Source organism: Molothrus aeneus, chromosome 3 (assembly GCF_037042795.1).
Source record: "Molothrus aeneus isolate 106 chromosome 3, BPBGC_Maene_1.0, whole genome shotgun sequence".
Classification (NCBI taxonomy): Eukaryota; Metazoa; Chordata; class Aves; order Passeriformes; family Icteridae; genus Molothrus; species Molothrus aeneus.
Genome location: NC_089648.1, coordinates 5,134,970 through 5,162,225, shown reverse-complemented (window position 1 = coordinate 5,162,225; position 27,256 = coordinate 5,134,970). Strand labels below are relative to the sequence as shown.

Here is a 27,256-nt window from a genome sequence, read left to right as displayed (position 1 = left end):
CAGAGATATCAAATCCAACCTTTGTCCATTTCCCACTTTATCTGAGCACTGAGTGACAATTCCAGCTGTTCCTTGGACACTTCCAGGGATGAGGACTCCACCAGTGTCCCACTCCAAGCCTTTCCATAAAGAAATTCCTGACGTCCAACTGAACTTCCCCTGAGGCCATTCCTTCTTATTTTATAATTTGTTCCTGAGGAAATATCCCGATTCCCACCGGGCTGCACCCTCCTTCCAGGCAAAGGATACAGCTTCCCATTTGTAATTCCCAGAGGGAAGATTTTCCTTGCTTTCCACAGGCTTTAGCTGGGAGCTGGATGTGTCTCTTGCCCTGGGGGATAGCCATGAATTTAACACTCTGAACCTGAAGCTGGAGTGTGCTGGAAGCAGGAGCAGGGCTGCCCGGGATCATGGATAAATGAGCATGGGATCAGCTTCCTGGGAGGAAAACTCCAGGGTGCTAAAAGGCTCTTTGATCCAGCGGGGAGAAGATAAATGGGATAAATGGGATAAATAAACAGGACCTGCTGGAAGCGCATCCACACTGGGAACACAAATGATTAATTATGGCCTTTTCCAGCCACAAAACTCCAATCCCAGTCCTTAAAAAACTCCGGAGGCTCCGAGGGAAAAGCACATTTTAACACCGGCCTCGGAAACTGCTCTCGGAGTGAGCGATCCAAGCTCATTCCCAAATCCTTGTTTAAATATTTTCCCTGCTCCTTCCCCTCCACAGCCCGTTTGCGGTGTGCATCCCACGCCGGAGCCAGGGAGGAAGCGTTCCTGGAAAAATCACAAAGCCACTTTCAGCCGCAGAAATCCCCATCCCGAATCCAAACAGGGAAGCCTCTGTCCCTTGCCAGCCTAGGCTGGGTTTCCGCCCGGAATTAGGCAGGGAAAGGGAAGGGGCCGCTTTTCCAGCTGTGGGGTGGAAATCCTGCTTTTTCCAAGGGGCTTTTTCCAAGCTCTGCACACTGACGGGACAGTCAGGACTCCCTGGATGGATGACCACGGAAGGGAATGCTCCAGGGAGAGGGCTGTGGGCATGGAAAATGGGTTTCCATGGAAAAGCCTGGTCACTGCTCTAACAGCTCCCTCTGGAAGGGCTGGAAAAGCTCATTCCTGGAGCTGGAATCAGACAGATATTTGCTGGAATACGGGGTTATTCCAGGCCAGGTATTCCAGGGAAGGGGGGTGAGGATCTTCAGTTTGCCCCTTGGATCACATCCAACCTGCCTGGAATGTCCCGGGAAGCCCCCTCAGGATAACCCCTGGGCAGCAGGGGATCAATCAGCCCCTTCCTGGTGACATTCACGGTGACCCGGAGCCACTCCGATGTTAATGGGATAATGAGTCTTCTGTGGGGAAATACGGAATTCCAGGGGATGCTCTGGAGGGCTGGGATAGCCGGGATGTGGCTGCACATTCCAGGCATGTCCATTCCACTAATGTGATGGAAAAACACCCTTGTCCCATGGAGGAGAGGCTGGAAGGAGCCACCAGCAGCTCCAGGATTATTTTCCATTATTAGTCAGGAGCTGGACTTCCCAAGGTTTTCCATACAACCAGGAGGGAGCAGAGGGTGAGTGGCGCAGAACCTGATTTTTCCCAAACAAAGCTCCTTCCTGCTCTCATCCCGGCAACTCCAGTGGCAGCTGTCCCTGCATCCCGCAGATCCAGAGCTCATTCCCGCCCTCCTTGTGTCCCCTCACCATCATCCCACCAGATCCCGCAAGGACAGGCTGGGCTCCCTCCCAGGAAACCAAGGAAGTCATGGATCATCCTGATGTGCAGCACCAACATATTCATGGCAGATCCCTTCCAGATGGGATATTCCAGAGGCTTGGAGGATGCGGAGCTGGTGCAACCTGGAGGTGACACTTGGGATCAAGGTCTGGATGTGACCAAGGCATGGATGTAACCAAAGCATGGATGGGACCAAGGTGTGGATATGGTTGGATTATGGATGGGACCGAGGCATGGATGGGACCAAGGCATGGATATGGTTGGATTATGGATGGGACCAAGGCATGGATATGGTTGGATTATGGATGGGACCAAGGCATGGATGGGACCAAGGCATGGATATGGTTGGATTATGGATGGGACCAAGGCATGGATGGGACCAAGGCATGGATATGGTTGGCTTATGGATGGGACCAAGACATGGATAAGGTTGGAGCCATGGAGAGCAGGTCCATCCAGGGTGTTTAAGCACCAGGAGACTCCAGGATTTTGTTCAAAAGCCAAGGGAACAGCTCAGAGCCCCTCCATGGTGAAAAACCGGGAGCTGGGGCTCCGGCTGCGCTCCCTTCCCGCGGGATCAGCCGGCTCCCTGCTCCTGCTGGGCAAACAGGGCCGGATGAGATAAGGGCTGTGTGCACAGCTCTCCACCAGCAATTCCGAGCCCGACCTCCCTTCCCAACATCCACCTGCTCCCAGCTCCCTCCCTGTGCCTCAGCCGCACTGGCCTCAGCCCCTTCACCCTTCCCATTCCCACTGGGAATATTCCATGCTGCTCCCACTCCCACATTGTGCTGGGGAGATGGTGCTGGGCATGCAGCATCCCAAAAAAACTGGTGGGATACAACCCCCAAACAAAACTTTGGGAAGATGAGCGGGAGGTAGTCAGGATTTTGGGGTTGGGATGATGGGATGAGTCCCACCAACGTGGATCCAGCGGACTGGGAATGGTAAAACCAGGTTTAACATTAATACTGGGATTCCTGGGAGATTAATCCCGGAGATAAGCAGGACAACGGTGAGACTGGAGGGCCCCGTGGCTCAAACAAAGGGATCTGGGAGCAGGAGCAGGGAAAGACGGATGGGTTGTTAAACATTGCCAGCATACCTGGCTGGAGCTATTCCCGGGTCACCGGAAACAGCAGCCAGGATTTGGGGTGGCGCATCCAACCAATTCCAGCCAGCTTCTACCCTCTTCCTTATCTCTGGCTCGCACAGAGGTGATCTAGGGATTCCAGAGGCACTCCAGGACACGGAAAACATTCCTGGCTGTCTCAAGGTGACCAAACCCACCCTACCCAGTGGGGGCTGCGATGCCAGGGGCTCACAGTTTTCCCAGCATAAGGAATTTGGGAGAGCAGCAGTGTCTCCACCTGGGTTTCCCCTTCCAATTATTTTCCACAGGGTCCCCAGCTGGGCAATTTGGAATTTGCTCCAGCCTCTTTATCAGGGGCTTTTTACCCTCCCCAGGTGCTGCTCCTCTAACCATGGGATCCATCCAGCCTGCAGGATCAATTCTGCCTAAAAACTGGGAAAAACCATGGAATTAAAATTGGCTTAGGCAACAACATCCCCAGGCAACCTCTTCCCTGTTTTCCCATCAGGTGAGGGCTGTGCCTGGGGAGAAAATCAGGATAGATCCCATCAACTTCCCCACTATCAGCTTCCCTCTCTATCAGCTCCTCCACTCTCCATCAAATCCTTTCCTTGCTCTCCATCACCCTCCATCCCTGCTCCTCCATCAAATCCCTTCCTGGCGTCTCCCAGCAGAGACGAGCCACTAAAGAATGGGATGTCAGGGCCACTCGGCTGCTCCCCTCCATCCATTATCCCACTCCAAAGGTCTCACCTATCCAAGAGCCCCATCCATCCCCATTTCCAGGCAGCCAGGGCGGCCCCTCCCCTCCCAGCCCTTGGAGCCCTCTGCTTTCCATCAGATTTTCCAAGACAATGGGTGTCTGGAAGCTCCTTAACTCCTCGGGAAGTGTGGGGGGTTTGTGGACACAGCCCCAGTGCAGGGGGATGGCTCCCAGGAAAATCCTACTCCTGAAGGAAGGGGATATTCCTTCCTTTCCAATAAAATGGAATCACATTACCCCAGGTTTTTATCTGCACTTTTGATTAAGTTTTCCCAGCATTTTCCCCCGAACTGGACGTTCCTAAAATCCCTGGGATATTCAGGGGGGTAATTAATGAGATGTATGACTCTGACATCCCAAACCATAATTTGGGATAAGGAATATGAAATCCTCTGCCAGGGCAGCAGGTGAAATTCTGGGATCTTGGTATGAGGCCAGGAGTGGGAGATGCCTTGTGGGAGTCATCTCTTCTGGGTGGGATCCTCCTGGGATAACACTGATCTCATCACCTCCTGTGTTTGGCAATTCCCCACAGGAATTGTCTCTGCCCCCCCGTGCCTCAGGCTGGATCCAGGGAGCCCCAATTGTCCAAGAAACTTGGGACACCAGGAATTCCATACAAGCTGTCAAAAAATTCCAAGGAAAGGATTAATTATATTTTTAAAGATTTTTATTAATATTAGTGTTGATATTCCACGGATATTTTTGTTATTTTTATTATTATTCCCACCATTCCCAAAATTATTTTGGGGTTGGAGCTGACCATTCTCAGCACAGACAAAACATGGATTTGGGCTCACCTCAGGTGGGATTTGACTCCCAAAACAACCATGGATATTGGAAGCACAAAGAGGGGATGAGGGGCCCCAAATCCATCCAGCTGGACCTAGAAAACTTTGGGATGGTGCTGGAATGGTGCTGAAACGATCCCTCATTCCAGGGCCTTATCTCGTGGCAGAGAACCGGTGCTGGCACTGCTGCCAGGGGCACTTTATTCCCTTGGAAAGGAAGGCAGCAGAATTCCAGTGCCAAATCCATTGTTCCTGGAACAGGAATGACTCCAGGTCCTGCCAGGTTACAGAGCTCCCATTGTTATTCCAGAGCTCAGGATCACCCAGCTTTGAAGTAGCTGAGGCAGGAACGCTCCTTCCTCTCCGCTTTGCTGCTCTTATTCCCGAGTTTTTTCCCCCAGTTCCATGATTTAACTTTGATGGGGATTGGAAAAAGAGGAGCTTTAGGGTCACTTCCAACGTGAATCATTCCATGATTCAGGCTGGAAGCAGCATGGCAGGAAGCTGGGAGAACCCCCCAGGACCAGGAATGTTGTCTCTGGCTCTGGAGTTCGGATATTGGGATGAGCTGGACACAGGTGGGAACAACCAAATGCCAATGGCTTCCAGAGGATCCGAGTGCTGTTGGATCCGGAGCAGCGGGATCAGAAAGCTGGGAATCTCCACAGGACACGGGAATGTTGGATCATCTCCAGGTGCTTCCTGGCCACCTCTCCCTGTGTTATCCCACCCCTTGAGCCCGTGCATCCTGCGGGAAGGAGCCGCTCCCTCCGGCAGCTCCTTCTGCTGGCTTTGTATCCAATTTAACCGCTGGATTTGAAATGCCAACGGAGTTAAGAGGAGCTGATTAAAAAGCGGGAGCCTCATCCCAGTTTTTAAACACGGAGTTGCTTGGCCGTATTTACATTAGTGTCAACTTTAATTTAAATCCCGCATAACGATATTTGCTTCCCTAAATTTATTCCCCGGGAACGCCGCGCAAATTACCCGGCACCACCGGCACCTTCTCTTTGTCTCCGGCAGAGTGGCTCAGGAATGAGCTCCTGGAAGTGTCATTCTGCCTCTTTAACGTCTCATTAATTAACCCATCCTGCTTTTGGGATGAGGATGGAGCTGGTGGAGCACGGAAAAGGAATTCCAGCTGGATCTGCCTTTCAGAATGGGAGCAGGGATAGGGCTTGGTGAGCCTCATCCCTTCCAACTTGGGATATTCCTTGGGAAATCATGGAATTAAGGAGCCCAACTATGGTAAAGACATAAAACCCCTTTCCTGAGGGATTTTGGGATGAGCAATGCCAGGAATGGAAATCCAGTTGGATTCACCTTTGAAATGGGAACTGGGATGGGCTTGGTGAGCCTCATCCCTTCCAACTTGGGATATTCCATGGGAATTCATAGAATCAATTAATCCAGCCCTCTTCCGGAGGGATTTTGGGATGGGCAATCCCAGGAATGCAGTATCAGAGTATCAGGGAATATCCAGGTACTCCGGGATTTTAGAGATATGTGGGATGAGCTGTGGGCAGCCCAGGAACAACAGGAGCCTCCAGTCTGACCACCCTGCAGGAAAAAGTGGGAGAAGGGGAGAAAAAACACAAAAAATCCAGTGATTCCATGGATTTTTGGGACAGCAACAGAGCTCAGGGATTGCCAAATCCACAACCTTTTTCCTGTTCACTCCTAAAATCCTTTCAGGATTCTTTCTAACAGCCCAGGGCTATTCCCATCTCCCAGAACCAACAGGACAAAAAGTGGGAACAGCAAAGGATGGATCATCCCTGCTGGCCTTGCTCCCAATTCGTTTAGAATTCCAGCATTTCCCTGCCCCGAGCAAGAAGAGAGGTGGCCAGGCCTAGAAGCGGCAGAAATTCCCCTGGATTTTCAGGGAATTGGGGCCTGGGTGCAGTGGTACCCAGCAAGGATATTCCCAGTATTTTACATCTGGCTCCCAGATAGATCTCCCAGGAAGGCCGGCGCATATTTAGGATTTTTACATTGCAGGCTCATTGTGCCCTAAATAAATATGGAATTCTGCATTTGGCACCTCTGCATCTCCAGCCCAGGCTGGAAATATCCCTTGGAAGGTGGCATTCCTACAGCTTGCTTGGAATAAGGACAGAATTCCTTGCCCAAAAGGTTTTCCTTGCTCCAAGAGGTTTTCCTTTATCCAAGAGGATTTTCCCTTTATCCAAGAGGTTTTTCTCGCCCAAAAGCACTTCCTTTCCGTAAAATGTTTCCTTGCACTAAGAGGTTTCCTGTGTTTTCCCCTTATCCAAGAGGGTTTATTTTCCCTTGCTCCAAGAGTTTTCCTTGCCCCCAAAGGGTTTTCCTGCCGCTAAAACTTTTCCTTGTCCCAAAAGGGTTTCCTGACCATTTCCCAAAGATGCCAACCCAAGGCTGTGGGAATGCCAGTGGAGGCAGCTTTTGCTGGATCCATGGAGTCAGGGAAGGGCTGTGCTTTTACCTGGCTGAAAGAAGAGGCTCCACAACAAAAGGGATTCAGGATCCACAGAAAAACCATGGGCCAGAGCCCGGATCTTGGCTCAGGAATGCCAGCGGAGGCAGCTTTTCCTGGATCAGCGGGATAAGGGAATCAGGGAATCAGGGAAGGGCTGCAGCTGTGTCCTTATCTGGCCGGAGGCCGGGGCTCCACAACAAAAGGGATTGGGGAGCCGGGTGATCCATGGAAAATCCATGGGCCCGGCATTGTGGACGCCCTTCTGCTGAGCAAATAGTTCAAACTGTTCATTCCCATCTCCCATTCTCTCCCTGGAACGTTGTTTGTGTCCTTGCATTTCATTCCGCAGGAAGATTGCTCCCTGGGCCTATGAGCAAACAGTCCGGAAAAGAGCCAACTATCCTGGCTTTTCCCTGGAGAACTGGCATTTTTATTCCAGCTCCAAGCTGTCAAAGAGCTGGAGAGTTTATGTCCGGATCCTGAATTAATTGCTTTAAGCTGGAGCAGCCTCCAAATGGCCAGGAGATGTTTATTAATAACGGTTCTCCCGGTTTTTTCCGGAATTTTTTTTTTTGTTCCAAGCTGTGCTCTCCCATCCCATGCCCTCCATTAAGTGCCTGGCCCAAGGAAAAGCCACTTACAGGGAATTAGGGAACAGGTCCGGAGGTTTTGGTGGCACGGGGAGCTCCCGGTAGGACTTCGGGCACGCCGGGAAGGAGATGGAGATGGATCAGTGGGAGAAGGAGCTGGATCGTGTTTAATCCAAATATCCTCTGTAATTAACGAGGAAATTAATGCTGGAAAAAAATTCCAGGTGGGAATTAAATGGATCTGTGTTAGACATAAAATATTTGAAAGCTTTGAAATCCTGCTTTAAGGAATCAAAGAATAAAGCAATTCCAACGCCGCTGGAAAAGCAGGAGCCGGGAGCGCCTTTGTGTAAATTTTCCACTTGACTTTTCATTATCTACCTGCCCCAAATCCATCTGTATGGATGGGATCAACATGGAATGGGAGAGATAAAAGCCAGAATAAATGTGCTTTGCATATCCCACCGATAAAGCCCCCTCCCCTTTCCCCGGAGCCGCTTTTCCAGGCAGCTGCATTTTCGGGAATAAATCATTTTGCCGAGGAAAGGAGAGGGAAGCGGAGTGGGGCTGCTCAAGTGTTTGCTTGGAATATTGATCCTGTCAAAGGAACTGCAGTTAATGAGTAACCGGGAAAAATATGCCGGATCTGCCCGGGCTCCCTGCCGGAGCATGGATACAGCTCCTGGCCCCCTTTGGATCCAGGAGCAAAGCCTGGGATGGGGCCCTGCCTCCCACGGGGAGACCCTGAATTCTGGGGTGTTTGGAGTCTCAGGACTTTCTGTATCCCAGATCCTGCCATATGCCAAATCTTGCTGAATCCCGAACTGTGCTGAATCTCTCACCTGCAGTATCCCGAATCCTCCCTTATCCCAATCCCTGCCATATCCCAAACCTCACTCTATCCCAAATCGTCGTGCTTCCCAAATCTGCTGTATCCCAAACCCTATGACACCCTAAACCCTGCTGCATCCTAAATCCTGCCCCATTCCAAACGTTGGTGCATCCCAAACCCTTCCCAAACACCTCTGATTCCCAAACCTTTCCTTGTTCCAACCCCCTTGCTCATTCCTGTATATGATTCCATGGGATCAGCCTCTTGCGCATCTAGGTGGTTCTCCCTCTCCTCATCCCAACAGGAGCTATTCCTGATCCCAAATATCCCCAATTTCAGCTGGATGAAGAATATTCCTGACTTAAAGCCAGCTGAAATTCCTGCCTTATCCATGGGATGATCTGGAGCAAGCTCCCTGTCCTGTCCAGTTCTCCCTTCTCCCACATCTCCTCCTTTTCCATGAATCCCAGCACCTTGGAGAGCTGGATAAAACTCCTTTCTTTTTTTCCCCCTTGCGAGGACAGCTCCTGGTGGGATTTATTTCCCCTTTAGGAACAGGATAGGGAAAAGGTTAAGAGGCACTTCAGGAGATCCACCCCATTCCGGGGCTTTTATTCCTGCAGAAAGCCCGATCCCATTTCAGCAGCTCCCGTCATCCCAAGTGATGAATTCCTTCTCCTCCTCCTGCTCCTCCTTTTCCTTCTCCTCACATCCTTGTGCTGGGAAAAGGAGCCCTGCTCCAGCACCTGCTTCCTGCTGGATTTATTCTTTGGAGGATCTTTCCACATGGGAATTTCTCCTGGTCAGGCATAGGATTTTTGCCTTTCCTTATGGAAAAGGCCCTTCCTGGTCTTCTTCCTTCTCCCCTTAAAAATCCATATTGGGAATTTATGGGGAAGAGGGTGTGGAAGCAGACAAAACAAAGGGAAAAGCAGGGATGAACCAACGACTTCCCAAAGCAGAGATTTCCTCTGGATGCTCCCAAAAAACCATCTCTGCCGTCAGCTCGACATCTGCAGGGATTTTATGGGTTTGGGAATGATGGCTCCAATCAGACCCAAGGGGACAGAAACTCCTGAAAAAGCCCCTTTGGAAGCAAGTCCCACCTTCTGTCCCCTTTTTCCACCCAGGGCTGCTGGATTTGTTCCCCCCTCATTCCCAGGAGTGAGTCCGAAATGGATTTGTACATCCAAACTTCCATCCCTTCCCTGTTTTTCTCCCACTGTGGATCCAAGGTGGGGCATTTCAGGAAAGCTTTGCGAGGGGTTTAATCCCCACTCACTTTTATGAGATTTTTCCAGCTGGAATTTTTCCTCAGGAAACCCCCCCCCATGCCTCCCCCAAATTTCTGGGAAGCTCAGCATTCCCGAGGTGCTGTTGTGATTTTACAGCTGTTTGTTTCCATGGGGGCCAGCAGGATCCATATCCCAGCCAGGATCCATATCCAGGCCATGTCCCCGTTCCTGTCGGGAATTACTGGAGCGTGACCCAGGTATCGCTGCCGAGGACAGACACAAAGAGGCAATCGGAGATGGGAATCTTGGCCTTTAATAAGGATGAGGACATGGATGAATCCCGATTTATCCCAACTCCCGCTGCCACCGACTCCGTGTCCATTAGCTGAATAAATAAAGGAGAGGGCAGGGAGAGTGGGAGCAGGGAGCACAGAGCAGGGATAAGCAAAGCATTCCAAGGGCTCCCAAATCCCTCAGTATCGCTGCCTTGGGGAGCGGGGCAGGAATCAAGTCCCCACCTTTCCATTCCAGCTGTTTTCCAACAGAGATAAGAACATTCCTTGTAATGCTGGTGGAAGGAAAACCGTGCGGAAAAGTGCTCCTTCCCAAGGAAGAGCTCCTTGCCCGGCCTTCCCCGGGATCCGGATGCAGGAATCAGTGGAGTGTCAGGAATTCCACTTTGGTGGGAGGCAAAGCACAGCCTCATCCCAGATGATCCCTGCCTTTCCCACATTTTCCTTGGAAAAGGGCTCTGTGGTCCAGGGGAAGTGGAGAGGGTGGAGAGGGAATGAGGTGGGATGTGAGGAGGGGGAGCTGCTGGAATGGGATGGGAAAAGGAGAGAAAGGGGGGAAAGAATGAAAGGGGAAAAGGGGGGGAAATGGGGGGAAAGGAGGGAAAAGGGAAAGGAAAAAAGAAAGGAAAAAGGGAAATGGAAAAAAGAGGGAAAAGGGAAAAGTAAGGGAAGGAAATGGGAAAGAAAAAAGGGAAGGGGAAATAGTTGAAAGGGAAAGAAAGGGAAAGGGGGAAAGAAAGGAAGAGTAAGGAAAAAGAAATGGGAAAATAGGAGGAAAGGAAAGGAAAGGAAAGGAAAGGAAAGGAAAGGAAAGGAAAGGAAAGGAAAGGAAAGGAAAGGAAAGGAAAGGAAAGGAAAGGAAAGGAAAGGAAAGGAAAGGAAAGGAAAGGAAAGGAAAGGAAAGGAAAGGAAAGGAAAGGAAAGGAAAGGAAAGGAAAGGAAAGGAAAGGAAAGGAAAGGAAAGGAAAGGAAAGGAAAGGAAAGGAAAGGAAAGGAAAGGAAAAGGGAAAATCCAGCTGGAGAAATCCGCTCACCCTGCAGCCGCCTCCACCTCATTTCCTGGGTTTTAAACAGTTTTCCTTTTCCTTTCCTTTTTTTCCCGCTAAATTTTTCCTTTCTTTTCCCTGGAATTCCACTTCCAGCTGTCGCTGCAAACAGAGCAGCCCGGAGGGAGCTTCCATCCCTGCATCCATCCCTGCATCCCTGCCTGCATCCCTCCGTCCATCTTTTCCCAAAGAAATCCGGTCCCGGGCTCGGGGCAGCTTTTCCCGTTCTCCCGTTCCCTCTTCCCGGTTCTGTCCCTCTGGGATCCATCCCTGCGGGAGGCAGAAAACCCCTGTCCCCGCCGTCTGGAGCCGATCCTGGGATTTTCCCAGTGTTACACAGCCTCTGGACACGCTGGGACGGGAGTGCTCCTTTCAGAATATTTTGGGGAAAAATAACCAATTGCGGGGATATTTTTTCTACTTTCCCCCCCTTTCCCCCATTTTTTCTTTGTATATTTTTTGCTTCCTTTGATTTTTCTTCTTTTTTTTTCCTTTTTGAATTTTTCTTTTCTTTTTCTCTCCTTTTCTTTCCCTTTCCCCCCTTATTTTCCTATTCCTTTTCCTTATGTCTCTTTCCCCTATTTTTATTTTTTCCTTTTCTTTTCCTTTTGTTTTTATTTTTTTTCTTTTCCACTTTAGGATATTTTTTGGTTTCCTTTATTCCCTTTTATTGCCTTTTGTGTCTTTTAATTAATTTAATTAAATTTTTTTTTTTTATTCCAAGAAACCGAACCGCTCCCAAATCAACCTCTGCCACCTTTCCTCGGCTCCAGCGGGGTCGATATGGAAACAACACCAAAAAAAAAAAGAAAAAAAAAAGAAGGAAAAAAAAGGAAAAAAAAGAAAGGAAAAAAAAAGGGGAAAAAAAAGAAAAAAAAATCCCCGCCAGTTCCTTTTGCTCTTCCCACATCCAGCGGCTCCGCAATCCCAGGTTTAACATTCCCAGAAATCCGGAGCCGGCGGATTCCCCTTCACCCTTTAATATTTCCTCTCCTATTCCCGGGCACTGGGAATAAACTTCCAACCTTTTTTTTTTCCCCCCTCCTTCCCTTTTCCAGTCTCTTCCCTACCTGGGTTTTGTGGGGTTTTGGATTAACCGAAGCGGATTTTCCAAAAATAATCTAGGATTAGGGCAATTTCTGGGAGAAATAGTGGGAATTGCCTTGAGCCTGAGCAGAATTACAGCTCGGAAAAGAAGGCTCCATCAGTTTCCCGGGAGACGGGATAAGCCCTACTTGGGTGTTCCAGCTCTTTTTAGCCCCATTAATAATTAGTCCCATCCTCAGCCCGGAGTTGTCCTGGTTTTTTGGGGTTTTTTTGGTTGTTTTTTTTTTTTTTCCTTGGGATCATCCAGAAATGCGCTGGATGCTGCGGGCAGGGAAGGCAGGGCCGGCTCTTCCAGGGTTATCCTGGGGAAAAGGTTTGGGGGAGAATTTGGGATCCCACCGGGGCTTCCCCGTCCTCTTTGTGCTTTGATGTCCTTGGAGCCATCCCTGAATGTCATTAAGGGCCGGGATAATTAAAAGGGGAAAAAAAAAAGAAAAAAAAAGAGGGGAAAAAGTAGCTTTTCCTGGAGGGAGAAGTCATGGAAAAATAAAAGAAAACTACGGAAAACGGAGGGAAGAGGAGCTGCCGGAGCGGGGCTGATTTGGGAGCTCAGGCCCTGCCCGGTCCCGCTCGGCATTCCCCACCCGCATCCAAAAAAAAAAAAAAAAAAACCAAACCAAAAACCCAAACCCGCGATTTGACGGGGAACTGATGGGAAAGCGGATCAGGGGCGCAGCGATCCCGGCGATCGCGGAGAGCTGGGAATGCTCGGGAATGCTCGGGAAAAGCAGCCGGGAGCGGCGGGGCAGGAGCGGGAATGCGGCGGGATGGGCGCTGCCCCCGCGGGGGGGACGGGCGGGCGCGGAGCGCTAATTGGAGCTGTCAGCGTTAATTAGCCGGAGCTCATTAGCCGTGTCACCTGTCGCCGTGAGGGGACACGGACGGGGGGCAAGGAGAGGGACATGAGGACACGGCCACCCTCTCCGAGCTGTGACACCCCCCCGCCCACCCCGTCGTGTCCCCGAACCTCGGGAAGGGCCACTGAAATTCCCGGTTTTCCCGGCGAACACACCCGCGGGAATGTTTGGGTCCCGGATTTTTTGGCCCAGGCGGGTGCAGGAAAGCGGGAGCCGCGGGAATGCCACCGGGAGAAACCCCCTCCCGGAACAAAAGACTGGGAGAAAAAAATAGGGGGAAATGGAGAAAATCCGCTACAATTAAAATAGAACTCGCAAATTTCAGGGAAGCTCGGGAATTTGAGAATTTGGGAAGAGGGAGGGAGCCGGGCCCGCACGTCCCGTTCCTGTCCCACGGTTTGGGGCTAAATCGGAGCCTCGAGGTGGCCCCCACGCCCCAAAATCCCTCCTGAGCTCCAAGACTGGGAGACGGGACCCCAAAAACCGCGCGGGCTCTGCGGATCCCTGAATCCCCCCTGAATCCATCCCCCCGCGGCCTCCGCGGCGCTTCCCGCGGCCCCGGCAGCTCCGGGGCGAGCTGAGGGGGAGAAGGCTGAGCAAGAAGGGCTGGGAACGAAGCGGGAAGGGAGAAGGAAAAGGGAAGGGCAGGAAAAGCAGGAGAAGGAGCGGCGGGTGTCCCCTACCTGCGCCCCGGCCGCCGGCCCGGCTGTGCGGGAGCTTGGGAGCATCCCGGCATTTATTGGAGCTCCAACTGTGCCACTGTTGACTTTAGCACAAAGCAAAGATTTCGCCGGGCGCCCGTTTAAAAATGAATATTTTACCAAGATATCGATCAGCTTTATAAAATTCACTTCCAGCAGCGCCGCGGCTCCGAACGGCGCGGGCGGGGGGGGGGCGCCGGGAAAGGGGCCGCAATATAAGATCTGTGTAAATTTGCTGAACTCTGACGTGGTGGGGAAAGTTTACCCTCCTGGAATTTGGAGCTCCAGCCACCCCCCCCCCCTCAGCCGCTCCTGCTCCTCGTCCTTTTTTTTTTCTTTTTTTTTTTTTTTAGCCTTTTTTTTTTTTTTTTTTTTTGTTTACTGACTTTGTTTATTCACAGCTCACGGTTGCTTAACCAGGCAGGAGCAGAATGCGCTCGGCTGCGAGGTTGGGATTGTGTGGAGAGAGAGAGAGAGGGGAAAATGCCAAGGGGAGGAGGGAAAGGGAAGAAATAGCGCCCAGCCGGAGGATTTTTGGGTTATTTCCCTTTTTTTTTTTTTTTTTTTTTTGGGTGGTTTCTGACTGAAATCGTGAAGCGGGGAGGAGGAAGGGGAATGGAAAATGAGGAAAAAAAGAGGGGAGAAGAGTGGGGAGGGAAGAGGGAGGAGAGACAGGCAGAAGAAACGAAAGTGGGGAGGAAAAAGGGAGGGAAAAGGAGTGAGAAAAAAGGAGGAAAAAGAGGGAGAAGAAATGAAATTGGGGGAGAAAGAGGGACGGAAAAGAGGGAGAAGAAAGAATAAATGGGAGGAAAAGAGGGAGGGAGAAAAAAGGAGGGAGGAGAAATGAAAGTGGGGAGGAAAGAGGGAGGGAAAACAAGCAGAAGAAAAAAAAGGAAGGGAAGAAAGGGAGGAGAAGAAATGAAGGGAAGGAGAAGAAATGGAAGTGGGGAGAAAAAAAGGGAGGGAAAATGAGAGGAAAAAGAAATGAAAGTGGGGAGAAAGGAGGGAGAAGAAATGGAAGCGGGAGGGGAAAGCGGGGGGAAAAAGCAGAGAGAAAAAATGAAGGTGGAGAGAAAGGAGGGAGAAAAGACGGAGGAGGAGAAAGAAAAGAAAGGGAAGAAAGGAGAGAGAAAAATAAATGGAAGGAGAAAAGGTGAAGGGAGAATAAAAAGGGGAGAAAAATAAAAGGAGAAAATAAGAGGGGGGTAAAAGGCGGAGGAAAAGAAAAGGAAGTAAGGGGGGGGGAAAGAGCGAGGAAAGTGAAAGGAGGAGAAGAAATAAAGGAGAAAATAGACAGGGAGAGAATGAAAGGGAGGAGAGGAAAATGAAAGGGCTGAGGGAAAAAAAACGAAAGGAGAAAAAGTAAAACGGGAGGAAAATGCAAGAGGCGAGGAAAAAAGAGGGGGAAAAAACAAAAGGGGGAGAAAAAAAACGAAAAGGGGAGAAGAAATAAAGGAGGGAAGGAAGAAAAGGGGGGAAGAAGGAAGAAAAGGGGGGAGAAGGAAGAAAAGGGGGGAGAAGGAAGAAAAGGGGGGAGAAGGAAGAAAAAAGGGGGGGAAAGGAAGAAAGTAGAGGGGGAAAGGAAGAAAATAGAGGGGGAAAGGACGAAAGTAGAGGGGGAAAGGACGAAAAAAGAGGCGAAAGCTCCGCGGAGGGAGGGAGCGCGACGCGAGCGGACCCGAGCGGGGCCGGGCCGAGGCCGGGAGCGGGGGCGGGGGGGGGGGGGGGGTGTCCTTGTCCCCAAAGCGGCGACACCCCCGCGCCCGTGCCCGCTGGCCGCGGGAGCCTTTTATGTGCTAATGCCACCCCTTGCACGCCCCGCTTGCCATCGTGTGTGTCCTTGGAGAGATCCCGACACATTTCAGCCCCGTTTTGTTGGGTTTTTTTTTTTTTGGGAAGGATCTTTTTTTTTTGTCCCCCCTTCTCCTCTTTCCCCCTGCTCCCCCCTGCCCCCCTCGCCCCGCTCCTCCCCGCTCGTTCCCTTTCTCCCCTTTTCTCTCGCCGCGGACAATGCGGAATTTTAAGAAGGATTTGGATGTTAGTTGGGAAAGCAACATCGCGGCGTGGCCGGCGCCGCGTGGGAAAAACAACAAGTGGTTGGGAAGTGGGGGGAAAGGGAATGGAAGGAGAGGATGCGGGAGGTGTTGAAAATAAAAAAAAAAAATCTGCGCCTTTTCCACCGCCCGCGGAAAAACCGGGATGCTCTCCCGGGAAAGGCAGGGATGCGCTGCCCCTGCGAGTCCCAAATCCCTCCCGGTTAACGCAGCTGGGATGATTTTTCCAGGATCGCGGGGCTTTGGGAAAGGGGTCCCTGATTCCCACCTTGGGCGGGGGGTGCGGATTTTCCCTGCCCGCGCTGTCGGGGTGGGATGGGTGGGAATAGCGGGATCCTGGCGGGGATCCCGCGGGCATGGAGGTGTCGTGGGATCCTGGAAGGAATAGTGGGATCCTGCGGGGATGGGGGGATCCTGGAAGGGATGGAGGGGGTCCGGAAGGGATGGAAGGAGGGCGGCAGGGACATCGCAGATTCCAGCGGGGGCTGGAGGGGGTTCCCGCGGGGGATTGGAGCGATCCCAGCCGGGCATGGAGCGATCCCAGCCGCGTTCGGAGCGGCCGCAGCCGGGGCCGGCTGGCTCGCGGGGATCCCGGGAATGCCGGCAGGGAGAGCGGCGATGCCAGCCGGGAGCGGCGGGGGTCCCGTCGGGCGGCGGCGGCGGCGGAACAGAGATGCAGGGGGAAAAGCACCGCCAATACGACTTTAATGGAGTTCTGCGGCAGCGGCGGCCGCTCGCTACCAGAATACACAGCTCGAAGCCATAAATAAAGCATACAGAAACGATAAATTAATCAGATCCAAGTAGTTTACTCTCCCGGGAACATCAAGCATTTGCTTCAATTACAACAATCTATCCTGCCTTTTTAAATTTTTTTTTTACGTATTTTTTTTCTTTTCTTTTTTTGCTTTCCCCCCGTTTCCCCCCACCCCACCCCTTTTTTCCTCTTTCTCCTGTTTTTTTTTTTTTTTTTTTTTTTTTTTTTTTACAACGTTGCAAGACTTTTGGTTCTTGGTTTCCGAACTAGGAGTATTCACAAGGAAGGAGGGGTTGGTTCTGCCTCGGTTGGGGGTTATTTTTCGCCCCCCTCACTCGTACACAAAAAAATAGATATATTTAGACCTCGTGGCGACAACGACAACGAAAAAAATCAAAACAAGCCCCGGAGAAACACCCCCCCCCCATGCCCACCCCGCCAAACCAAACCACCCCACACGGAGGCCCCCCCCCCCTCCCCGGGTGGATTTGGGAAGGGGCCACACGGCTGCAGATTCCCGAATGGATGCAAACATCTGGAGCCAACAGAAAAAAAAATAAAATATATATATATATAGATATATATATATACTGGATATGTACCGTGCTCAGAGTCCACTGCGAGGGGTATGGGGGGGGGAGGGTTTTCCCCCTTTTCTAGGAGCATTTTCCTGCTTAGGAGGAGTTCATGATGGGCCGGGAATACACGCCTTGGTAGTAGGAAGTCTCTCCGGCCAAAGGCGAGGCCTCCAGGGTGCTTTTGTTCGTGACGGGCGCCATGGCCAGGCCCGCGGGCACGGGCGAGGCGTAGCCCGAGTAGTGCATCACCTGCTCGTAGGCCTTCAGGTCCATTTTGTGCGGGTGGTGGTGCTGGTGGTGCGGGTGGTGGTGCTGCTGCTCCGAGGAGGACATCAGGTTGTTGATGGAGAAGGGGTGGTTGAAGGCGTAGTGGTGCTCGGGCTTCAGGTGCCCCTCGTGGGCCAGCCCGGCGTGCGGCGGCGCCAGCAGGTGCTGCCCCGGTGAGGCCGAAGGCTCCCCGGGGCTCAGCCCTTTGAGGTCGGCCAGGGTGCGCTTGTGGTCCTGGCAGGGCGAGGAGCTGGCCGGAGACTCGGCGCCCGCAGAGCCGTCGGAGCCCCCCGAGGAGCTGCCCTCGCCCAGGGGCTGGCTGGCGGCTTGGCCTGGGCCTTTCTTGCTGCCACCGCCGGCGCCGGCAGAGCCGTCCTTGGCCGCCAGCTGCTTCTCGCACTTGAAGCGCTTCTGGCGGCGCAGGTAGCAGCCGTTCTCAAACATGTTCCCCGAGTCCGGGTGCAGCGTCCAGAAGGAGCCCTTGCCCGGCTTGTCCGGCGAGCGCGGCACCTTGAGGAAGCAGTCGTTGAAGGAGAGCGAGTGGCGGATGCTGTTCTGCCAGCGCTGCTGGTTCTGGCGGTAGAAGGGGAACAGGTCCATGATCCACTGGTAGATCTCGCTGAGGGTCAGCATCTTGTTGGGGGACTGCTGGATGGCCATGGTGATGAGGGAGATGTAGGAGTAGGGCGGCTTGGCGTGCGTGTAGCTGCGCCGGTAGGTCTTGGGGTCGCGCGAGCGGTTCAGGTTGGACTGGCCATAGATGGGGCTCATGGAGTTCATGTTGGAGTAGGGCGCCAGGGCGTTCATGGAGCCCGCCTGGCCGCCCATGGGGCTCATGCTGGGGCTCAGGTGGGCGCCCATGCCCGGCACGCCGGCCGAGCCCATGGCCGGCATGGCCCCCGCGCCCGGGGACATGCCCGTCAGCGAGGGGCTCATGCCCGTGTTGGCGTAGGACATGTTCATGGAGGTGGCCGCCGCCGTCATGTTGGCCGTGCTGCTCATGGCCGACATGGTCATGTAGGTGTTCATGCTGTTCATGCCCAGCCCCGCGTTCATGTTGCTCACCGAGGAGTAGCCCTGCGGGGACAAGCGACACAGGGCACGGGGATGGCGCGGGGGGGAGCGCCAGCCCAGCCAAGCCCAGCCCAGCCAAGCCCAGCCCGGAGCCGGAGGCGCCGCAGCCGCGGGGCTCCGCGGAGGGCACGGGAGGAAAGGGTTAAATCCCGGCGCGGGGTGGTGGTGGGGGAGGCGAGGGGGGGTAGGGGGGGGGGGTTGTTTTTCTTCTTAATGAAACCCAAATATATTTTGGTATCTATATTAAAAAAAAAAACCCGCGGTGGCAGCAGGAGCGGCGGAGCCGTCCCGGGAAGCGGAGTTGCAGAGGAAGGGAAAGGGAAAGGAACATCCCTGCCCGGAGAGAGAAAAATACCTGGAGGGGTGGGAGGGAAAACAGGGAAGAGTCGCCCGCACCCCCACCCGCACCCCGGGACCCCCGCCCGCAGCGCCGAGCCGGTGCCAAAGTTAATCCCGTGCGGGGCCCGGGACACCGCGGGGTTTTGGGGCTCCCGGCTCCGTCCATACCTCGGGCTCCCCGTAGTAGTTGCTCCAGTCCGTGTGCTCATGGCCTTCCATTTTCACCGCTCCCAGCATACTGGAAGTGGAGTGCATGGCAGTTTAAAATTTAACAGCCACAACAAACGACGGCGGAGAGCGACCCAAAAAAAAAAAAAAAAAAAAAAAGGAGGAAAAAAAAAAAAGGAAAAAAAAAAAGTCCCCAACCCTCCCTCCCCTCCGCCGGAGCCTCTGGAGGAGGAGGAAGAGGAGGGAGGGAGGAAGGGGGGGATGGAGCGGCGCTGGGGCTGGGGTGGGTTTGTTCCGCCGCCGCTCCTTGGGTGGGTTTTCGCAGCGCTCCGCGGCGAAGAGGCGCCCGGAGGCGATGGAGGAGCCGGAGGAGGAGGAGGAGGAGGGAGGAGGGAGGAAGAAGAGGAGGAGGAGGAAGAGGAGGACAAGTGCTGCAGTGACGTGGGTGCCCCAGTGATATAGCACGGAGCGGCCGGGCGAGCCTCCAATCCCCAGGTCCTCGGCTGCCCATTTGAATAATCAGCTCACACCTAGGCGGGAGCGGCTCCTCCGCGGCCCCGCGCACCTCTGCGCGCCTCCGCCACCGCCCCGCGCCGGGGGACACCGCTGCCACCCCATCCGCTCCCGGGGGACACCGCTGCCACCCCATCCGCTCCCGGGGGACACCGCTGCCACCCCACCCCGCTCCCGGGGGACACCGCTGCCACCCCATCCGCTCCCGGGGGACACCGCTGCCACCCCGCTGCCCGGACAGCCCCGACGGCAGCATTCCCCCGCAGCATTCCCGCTGGGAACGGCCCCGCTGGAGCCGCCGAGTGTCCCCCCGAAGTCCCCGGTGCCCTCCCCACGCACCTTTGCTGCCCGCGGCGAACGGGCCCCGGGCTCTGCCTGGCCGGCAGGTCGGGACGCGGCTCTTCCCGGCAGGAAAACCGGGAGTGAACGGAGCAGGGAGAGCAGGGAAAGGGGCGGGCAGCGCCGGCGGGGCCGCGGGGGCCGGCCCTGTGCGGATCCCGGTGCGGGTCCCGGTGCGCTCCGTCGGGGCAGCGCCGCTGCCGGAGCGCCCGGGAGCGGGGGAAAGCAGGAAAGGAGGAAAAGAGGGAAAGAGGAAGGAAGGAAGGACAGACGGGTGACCAAAATCACCCCCCCGCCATGGGTCTAAATCCGCGGTCCTGGCGACGGGGGGGGACCAAGGGCGGCAGGGAGGCACCGGGGGACTTCCCCCCATTCCCACCGCCCCTTCCCGGTGCCCGCCTGGCTCCTCCGGGAGCATCCCCGCCGCTCCCGGGGAGTGTTCCATGAATTCCCACCTCGATCTGCCCACCGTCATAAAAAAAAAAAAAAAAAAAAAAAGAAACAACAACAACAAAAAAGAAACCAAAAACCCAAGCCAACCGCAAACCTGATTTATTTGTTTTTTTGATTATTTATTTATTAATCTATTTATTTAATTACTTATTTATTTATGGAGCTTGCGCTCCCCAGGGGGCTCCTCCTGCCCCACATCGCCGAGAGTTTTTAACCCCTCCCCAAAACCCCTCCAGGATTCTTTCCCTGCGCTCCCAAATCCCTCAGGATCCATGGCCAAAGCAAAACAACCCCGCTCGCCCGCTTCTATCGCGATAGCCGCGGCGACAGCCACAGCCCACCTCCCTCCCAGCCATCCGCCGCCCCTTCCAGGCGTTTTCTGCCGGGATTTGGGTGATTTTGGGAGCACGGCCCGGGAGGGAGATGCCCCCCCAGGAGGGGGGACACCCCAAAAAGAGGGAGGGGCGGCCCCAGCGCGGTGGCGGAGCGCCCTCTGTCGCCTGCTGTGCCTGCGGGGGGACGGGAGCGACACCCCGGGGTGGCAGCGAGGGACACCCAGGGACCCCCCGTGGGGTCACTCCCGGGGTCCCCCCCCGGCACCCCCTGCCCGCAGCCCCAGAGCGCCCGTCCCGGCTGGGAGGAGGTGCTGGTGCGCCCCAAGTGCCGGGCCCCCACTCCCTGCGCTCCCAAGGAGCTTTCTGCTCATCCGAAGGCTCGGGAAGGGGGGAATTCTGGGAGGATGGGGTGAAATTTGGGATGCGGCTGCCGGGCAAGCTCAAGGATCCTGCTCTCTGCTCCTGGCTGGATTCAGAGGTTTTGGATGAGACCCCTCTGGTTTTCCACCCCCTTTTCCCTCGGACCGTGAGGTTTGTTCCGATGGATTCCGGAGAGGCCGGGATGAGCCTTTCCCTGGGCAATTCCCACCCTCAGGCCTGGGCCCTGCAGATGTTGGGGCAGATGTTGGCACAGATGTGAGCACGTCTGGCACCTCCACGTGAGGGTGGCCGGAGGTGACACCATCCCGAGCTCGGCAGCCTTTCCCAATTTCCTGCTTTTTCCTCTTTACCAGGTGCCGCTTCCCTGCTTTGGCTCCGCAGGACTTGGAATTTTGTCCCCACCAAAGGTGAGGATTTTCATCCAGGTGTGGACTGGGAGCTGTCCTTAATCCTTGGATTTTTGATCCTTCAGGACATTCCTACCATCCCAGACACTTAAATCCCGTTTTCCCTTTGTCTGTCCCACAATTCTCCCATCCTGCTCCACCCATGGAGCACATCCCGCCGGGAATGGTGGTGCCCATCCCATTCCATGTGCCCACAGGGACAACCACAGCCACCACATCCCACTCCTGCTCCTCAGACAAAGCCTTTGTCTCAGGAACACGAGGACACGGAGCAATTCCAACATTTGTATTCAGCAACGCGGGCCTGGAAAAGAGGCTGGATGTGGGATCGACTCCGGAGGCTCTGCTCCCACATCCAACCACCGCCCGCTCCCTTCTTGCCTTCCACACGGATAAAATTCATCTCTCCTAAGGAAAAGAAGCAGGAAAATTGATATTTTTCCCATAAAAAAGAACATTTTTAGGAATACCAGGATGGCTAAAAAAGAAAAAATTTCTGTGGTGTCTTATTTAAACATTCCCGGTTGGAAAGAGCGAGTTCCGGGCCATCTCCACCTGATTTCTTCTCTTTAATATTTAACTAATATTTATTTTAAATTTAATTTTGAAATGATGCTCTTATTTGCATTGGGAGCCAAGGCTTGGGAGGCGGCTCCCACTTCCCAAGGGATGGCCAGAGCCTGGATGGGCTTTTTCTGCATCCATCCCTTGCGGCAACGCCGGTGCCTTCCCTCCAAGCTGGATAATTATCCCTCTTCTCCTGATAATTATCATCATTAATCCAGGATAATGAACTCTCCCAGTTGTGCTGCTCCACTGAAAGAAAGGCAGGATTGGGTTTTTCCCTTGAAATCAGGAAATTGGGAGACGGTGTCTCCTGAAGAGCCGCCCTTCAGGAGGATTGCTGGAGACAAAAGGCAACTTGTCAGATTTATTGAGACCTTTCCCTGATAAGAGACGGAAATTATGGATGAATCAGTGCCTGGAAGTACTTCAGGAAGAGGTGAAGAGATGGGATTGAGGCGGGAAGAGGGAAGGGTGAAGGTGGAGCGGGATGGGAAAACTCCCATTGGTCCCGTGCTGCCTCTCACTGGGTTTTATTCCCAATTTTTCCTGTAGGATCCATCTTTGTAAGGTCAAGAGCTCTGCTGGGTTGAGAGCATTCCCAGGAGCTTCCATTCCAACAAGCAGAACAAACCACAGGAAGATGAGGATGAGGATGAGGATGAGGACGAAGATGATTCACATTCCTGAAGCTGGGAATTAAGCTGAGCATTCCCACCAAAGCTCTCCAGGAAGAGCCAACAGCCCATCCCAAGGTCACATCCAGCACCAATTTGGGAGCACACACCAGGATCCTGCTCCCACAAATTCCATACACTGGGCAAACCTACTTGAAGGACTCGGATGGGGACCACCAAAATTCCCTCTTTTTCCCCACCCACGGAGCCTCAGCTCTGGAACAGGTGCCAGAATTCCACTGAGAATTCCCACAATTACACCGGCCAATATGGACTCAACTATTTGAGGAACTCTTCAACCAAGTCCCTCCTAATTAGATTCCATATTAAATGGGGCTGCTTAATTCCAGGAAAGATTTTCCAAGGCCTTAGGAAGGCTAACAAAGAAAAAGTCGGGAGTGTGCAAAAATTTTGTCTCTTTAATATCCCAAGGATATCCATCCTTTTAACTCTGGAATGATATCCTTCAATCCCAGGGGCAGGCAACTTGGCTTCATCCACAAGGATTCCTGAGGATCCAGACAGTCGGGATACATCCCTATTTCTGGCATTTTCACTCCCTGTTTTAATGTTCCTTCTTGCTCTGTAATTATCCAATGTGTCAATGAAGGGAAGGAACTGCTGGAATAAAATAAACCCCTGGAAAATCCCAATGGGAATAAAGCCCCATTATTAGGAATGGAGCACCAGCAGTTATCCCAATGGGAACAACAACTTCCTGGGACAGCATTCCTAATGCTCCCTGGGGACAATGCCGGCATGAGGGGGGGATCCTGGGATGCTGGGATGGGATCACAGTGGGAATGGGCAAAACCCCCTTGGAAGAGCCCAGCAGCCTCTGGAAAAGCTCCGGAGCAAAATCAACAGAGGGCATCTGCCGGCTGTTTGCCGTGGGCCACGTGATGCCCATTCCCGGCTTTCCAGCAGCACGTTTTGCTGGATAAACAAGATGCGCAGGCATCTGGAATGACGGCCGGAGGAGCCGGCTGGCTGCGGAAAACCGGGAGTTAACGGATTCATCCCCAGCTCCCACGGCACAGGGAGAAGGATGGGAGCGGAGGGAGATGCCCAGATCAAGAAAGAAAGGAAAGAAAGTCTCCCTCACATCCCAGGAAAATCCTGCCGTGGATATTTTCTCCCAGCGGGCAGGGGAATTTTCACCTGACTGAAATATCCAGGGTTTGGGTTCATCCCGGGAATTATTTTTTATGTTTAATGATCAGTTGCTGAAAACTGAAATGTCCTTGGGTTCCCAAGAAGAAAACAAACAGGAAGAAAATGGAATCTGGAGCCTCCTCCCAAAACCCTGGGCTTTAATAGCTCCCTGTTATTTCCTAACAAAACCCCTGCGCTGCTGGAGAGCTTCCAGCCTGGCTGAGGTGCTTCCATTCCCACTGGGAATTTGCTGCTCAGTGCAGGGGGATGAGTGACCCCAAGGTCGGTCCGGCACATGATATAAGGAGCAGAATTAAGGGACCCAACTCCCAAATTCCTTACACATCCCACAAAAGCAGAGATGTGCCCAGTTCAACCAGTCCCAGCCATTCGGAACTGACGGGATTTGGAATGGGTGCCGGAGCAGGGAGACAGGAGCGTGTCCCAGCTTTCTCAGCGCTCTGGGAGGCTGCTTTTCCAAGGAGATCCATCGGAGACAGCCTCTCCGAGGATTCTGACGGACATTTATAGCCCTGTGAGTCATTCCCGGCCTTGTTTAAACCAGTTAGACCTGGCCAAGACCTTGAAAATAGCTCCATTTATCCCGAGCGGCTCCATTCCCGCGTTCCGGGTATAAATAGCCAACGGAGCTGCTCCGAGCTCGGCAACGCAGGCACCGCTCATTCCATGTCACCCTCCATGTCCCCTCCTGGCAGTCCGCTGCCAGGGCACCCCGTTTTCCTGGGAATGAGGTGTCCCTGGCAAGAGCCCGCAGCAAAACAGCCGGAGTGGAGATTTCTGCTTCCAAAAAAACCACGGGAGCTTGGGATCGGGCCCTGTCTGGGAGTCTGCGGTTCCGTGACCACTAATAGCAGGCCAGGATCACCCCATAAATCTGTTCGGGGTCGGCACAATCCCGGGTCTGTGCCTCGGGATGAGGCACCGGCGGCGCCGCGGTGGCAGCAGGACACTCGGATCCCCCCGCCCTCCGCCCGGCCCCGCTGGATCACGGTGGGAATTTCGGAGCCACCCCATCCCAGAACCGCCCTGCAGGTCGCTGCCACCTGCAAGGATGTTTTCATTCAGTTCCACTCTTTTCCAGGGGCAAAAAATATTCCATTTCAACTCAGGCTTTAAAATCCAGGGAAGCTTTGAGGGTGGGATCAGCTTAATTTTGCCAGACAAATGGAAATCCTTTGTTTCCACTAAAAAAAATGATTTTCAGTTTGAGGAGGAGCCTTTGACACCTGCTCCTAGCCCTGGTAAAGGCGGAAAACAGGGAATTTCAGGCTGCCCGTCCTGAGTGGGATGGTTGTGGCTCCCACAGCCACAATCCAGAATATTTCCAAGACTTCTTCCCCCTTAAAAGCTTTTTCCCCCTAGATACAGTGATTCTCTCCCAGTAAAATTCAGAATTCCTGTGTCCTTGGGACCTTGTCCCCTGTGCTGGGGGCCCATGGCAGACAGATGAATCCAGAGCCTTTGGATGCTCCAGTGGGTTCGGGCTACTAAATCCAGGGATTTTGGCCTTCAAAATCTAGTGGTGTTGGTTACTAAATCCAGTGCCTTTGGATTGGTAAATCCAATGTCTTTGGTTACTGAATCCATTGTCTTCAGGCAACAAAATCCAGTGTTTTGGACTACAAAATCCAGTGCCTTTGGATTGGTGAATCCATTGCCTTTGGCTTGCTAAATCCAGTGCTTTTGGACTTGCTAAATCCAATGCTTTTGAGCCTGCTAATTGCAGTGATTTTGGACTGCTAAATCCAGTGGATCTGGCCTGCTTAATCCCATGCCTTTGGGCTCCTAAATCAAATTATTTGGGCTACTAAATCCAGTGATTTTGGCCTGTTAAATCCAGTGCCTTTGGCTACTAAATCCAGCATTTCTGGGGCTACCAGATCCAATGCTTTTGGCCTGCTAAACCCACTGTTTTTAGCCTGTCAAATCCAGTGCTTTTGGCATCTTAAATCCAATGTTTTGGGGGCTACTGAATGCAGTGGTTTGGGACTGCTAAATCCAGTGCTTTTGGCATCTTAAATCCAATGTTTTTGGGGCTACTAGATCCAGTGGTTTTGGCCTGTTAAATCCAGTGCTTTTGGCCTCTTAAATCCAATGTTTTTGGGGCTACTGAATCCAGTGGTTTGGGCCTGCTAAATCCAGTGCTTTCGGCCTCTTAAATCCAACATTTTTGGGGCTACTGAATGCAGTGGTTTTGGCCTGTTAAATCCAGTGCTTTTGGCATCTTAAATCCAACATTTTTGGGGCTACTGGGCTGCTAAATCCAGTGCATTTCCAGGGGAGAGCTGTTCTGCAGAGGGATGGAAAAGCTCTGTGATGGCGGCAGCTCCGGCTCTCTCCAAACATTTCTCCCCCCTCACTCTGATTTTTTTTTCCCCTCAGAGGAAACAGTGCCCAAATCAACACCCGCCCCAGGAACGGTTTTCCGCGGATCGGACGGCACTTTCTGTCGGAAAAACTTCCAATCAGCTGCATTCCCGAGCTGGGCTTATTTTTCACAGTTTTCTGAGTGCGTTTTGTTTTGGTGCCAGAGTAAAGAGCTGCAGGGACGGACTCCAGCCCAACCTGCAGCAGCAGCAGCAGCAGCATCCTCGCTGGGTTTTGGGAAGGAGAGTGGGCTCTGACCTACATTCTCCACTTGGAAAAAGACAGGCTATCTCTTAACATCCCAAAGTGCTTCTCTCGGGATATGAAGCTGTGATTTGGAGGACGAAGGAAAACCGCCCTCTCCCCCAAAAGCAGCCTCCGGCTGTTTTGCAGCTCCGGCTGTTTTGCAGCTTCCCAATCCCTTTTCCAGAGGGTGGAACAGCCTTAACCAGAGCTTTTTAAAGCTCTCCCACCTTTGCCTCCTCTCTTCCTCCGGCTCGGTGTCCCGGCGGCGGCAGAACAAGACGGCTACAGAGCCCGCTGGAGCTGGTGGCGCGGAATACACTGGGAGGCCTTTTTTTTCCTTGGAAAATATTTCCCTGCCGCAGGCTGCGGTGACAGCAAACATTCCTGCCGGGGCTGGCGCGGGGAGGCATCACCCTGCGGGATGGCTGGGGCTCCCGGGGCGGCTCCAGCCCTTCCCTTCCCAGGGTGCGATCCCGCTGCCGCTCCCCAGGGATCCGGGCACAAAGGCTTTTTATGCTCCGGGCACCGGGGGTTGTTTTTCCAAGGGAGAAAAGAGGAGCTGGCGTGGCCCCCTGGGAATATCCAGGGGAGCCCTGGCCGCTCCGTGTGCCCTCGGCTCACCGGGAAAAAGGGAGGATTGTTAAAAAATAAAACACCTCGGATCCGGAGCAGGGAAGTCAGGGCTGTGGTTGTGAATCAACAGAGCTGCTGCTATTTCCAGCTTTTTGGGAGCAGGGATAGAGCCCCCCCTCCCCTGCCCTCCCTGGGCCAGGTGTGCACCGAGGGATTTCGGGAGCCGCCGGAATGGTGGCACGTGGCACACACGTGGATTTGGTCCTTCCCTGAGCTTCCACGGGCAATTCCGGTCCTATGGGAGAAAAGTCATGGGGCAGGACACCCTGGAATATCCATAAGCTTTTAATTGTATTTTTGTCATGGATCATGGAATTCCAGAATGGTTTGGGTTGGAAAGGAGATTAAAGCTCCATTCCATTCCATCCTGCCATGGGCAGGGACACCTTCCACTGTCCCAGGGTGCTCCAACCGGG

The 27,256-nt window shown here is 53.4% G+C and overlaps 1 protein-coding gene across 1 annotated transcript; it reads right to left on the bottom strand.

Moving 5' to 3' along the window:
• Nucleotides 1-16,997: 16,997 nt before the first annotated feature.
• FOXA2 (forkhead box A2) lies at nucleotides 16,998-18,836 on the bottom strand. Its single transcript, XM_066547742.1, has 2 exons — nucleotides 18,750-18,836; nucleotides 16,998-18,245 (listed from the first exon to the last, which is right to left on the bottom strand). Exons 1-2 carry the CDS (start codon nucleotides 18,834-18,836, stop codon nucleotides 16,998-17,000), a joined length of 1,335 nt encoding a protein of 444 aa, XP_066403839.1.
• Between the last annotated feature and the right edge of the window lie 8,420 nt (nucleotides 18,837-27,256).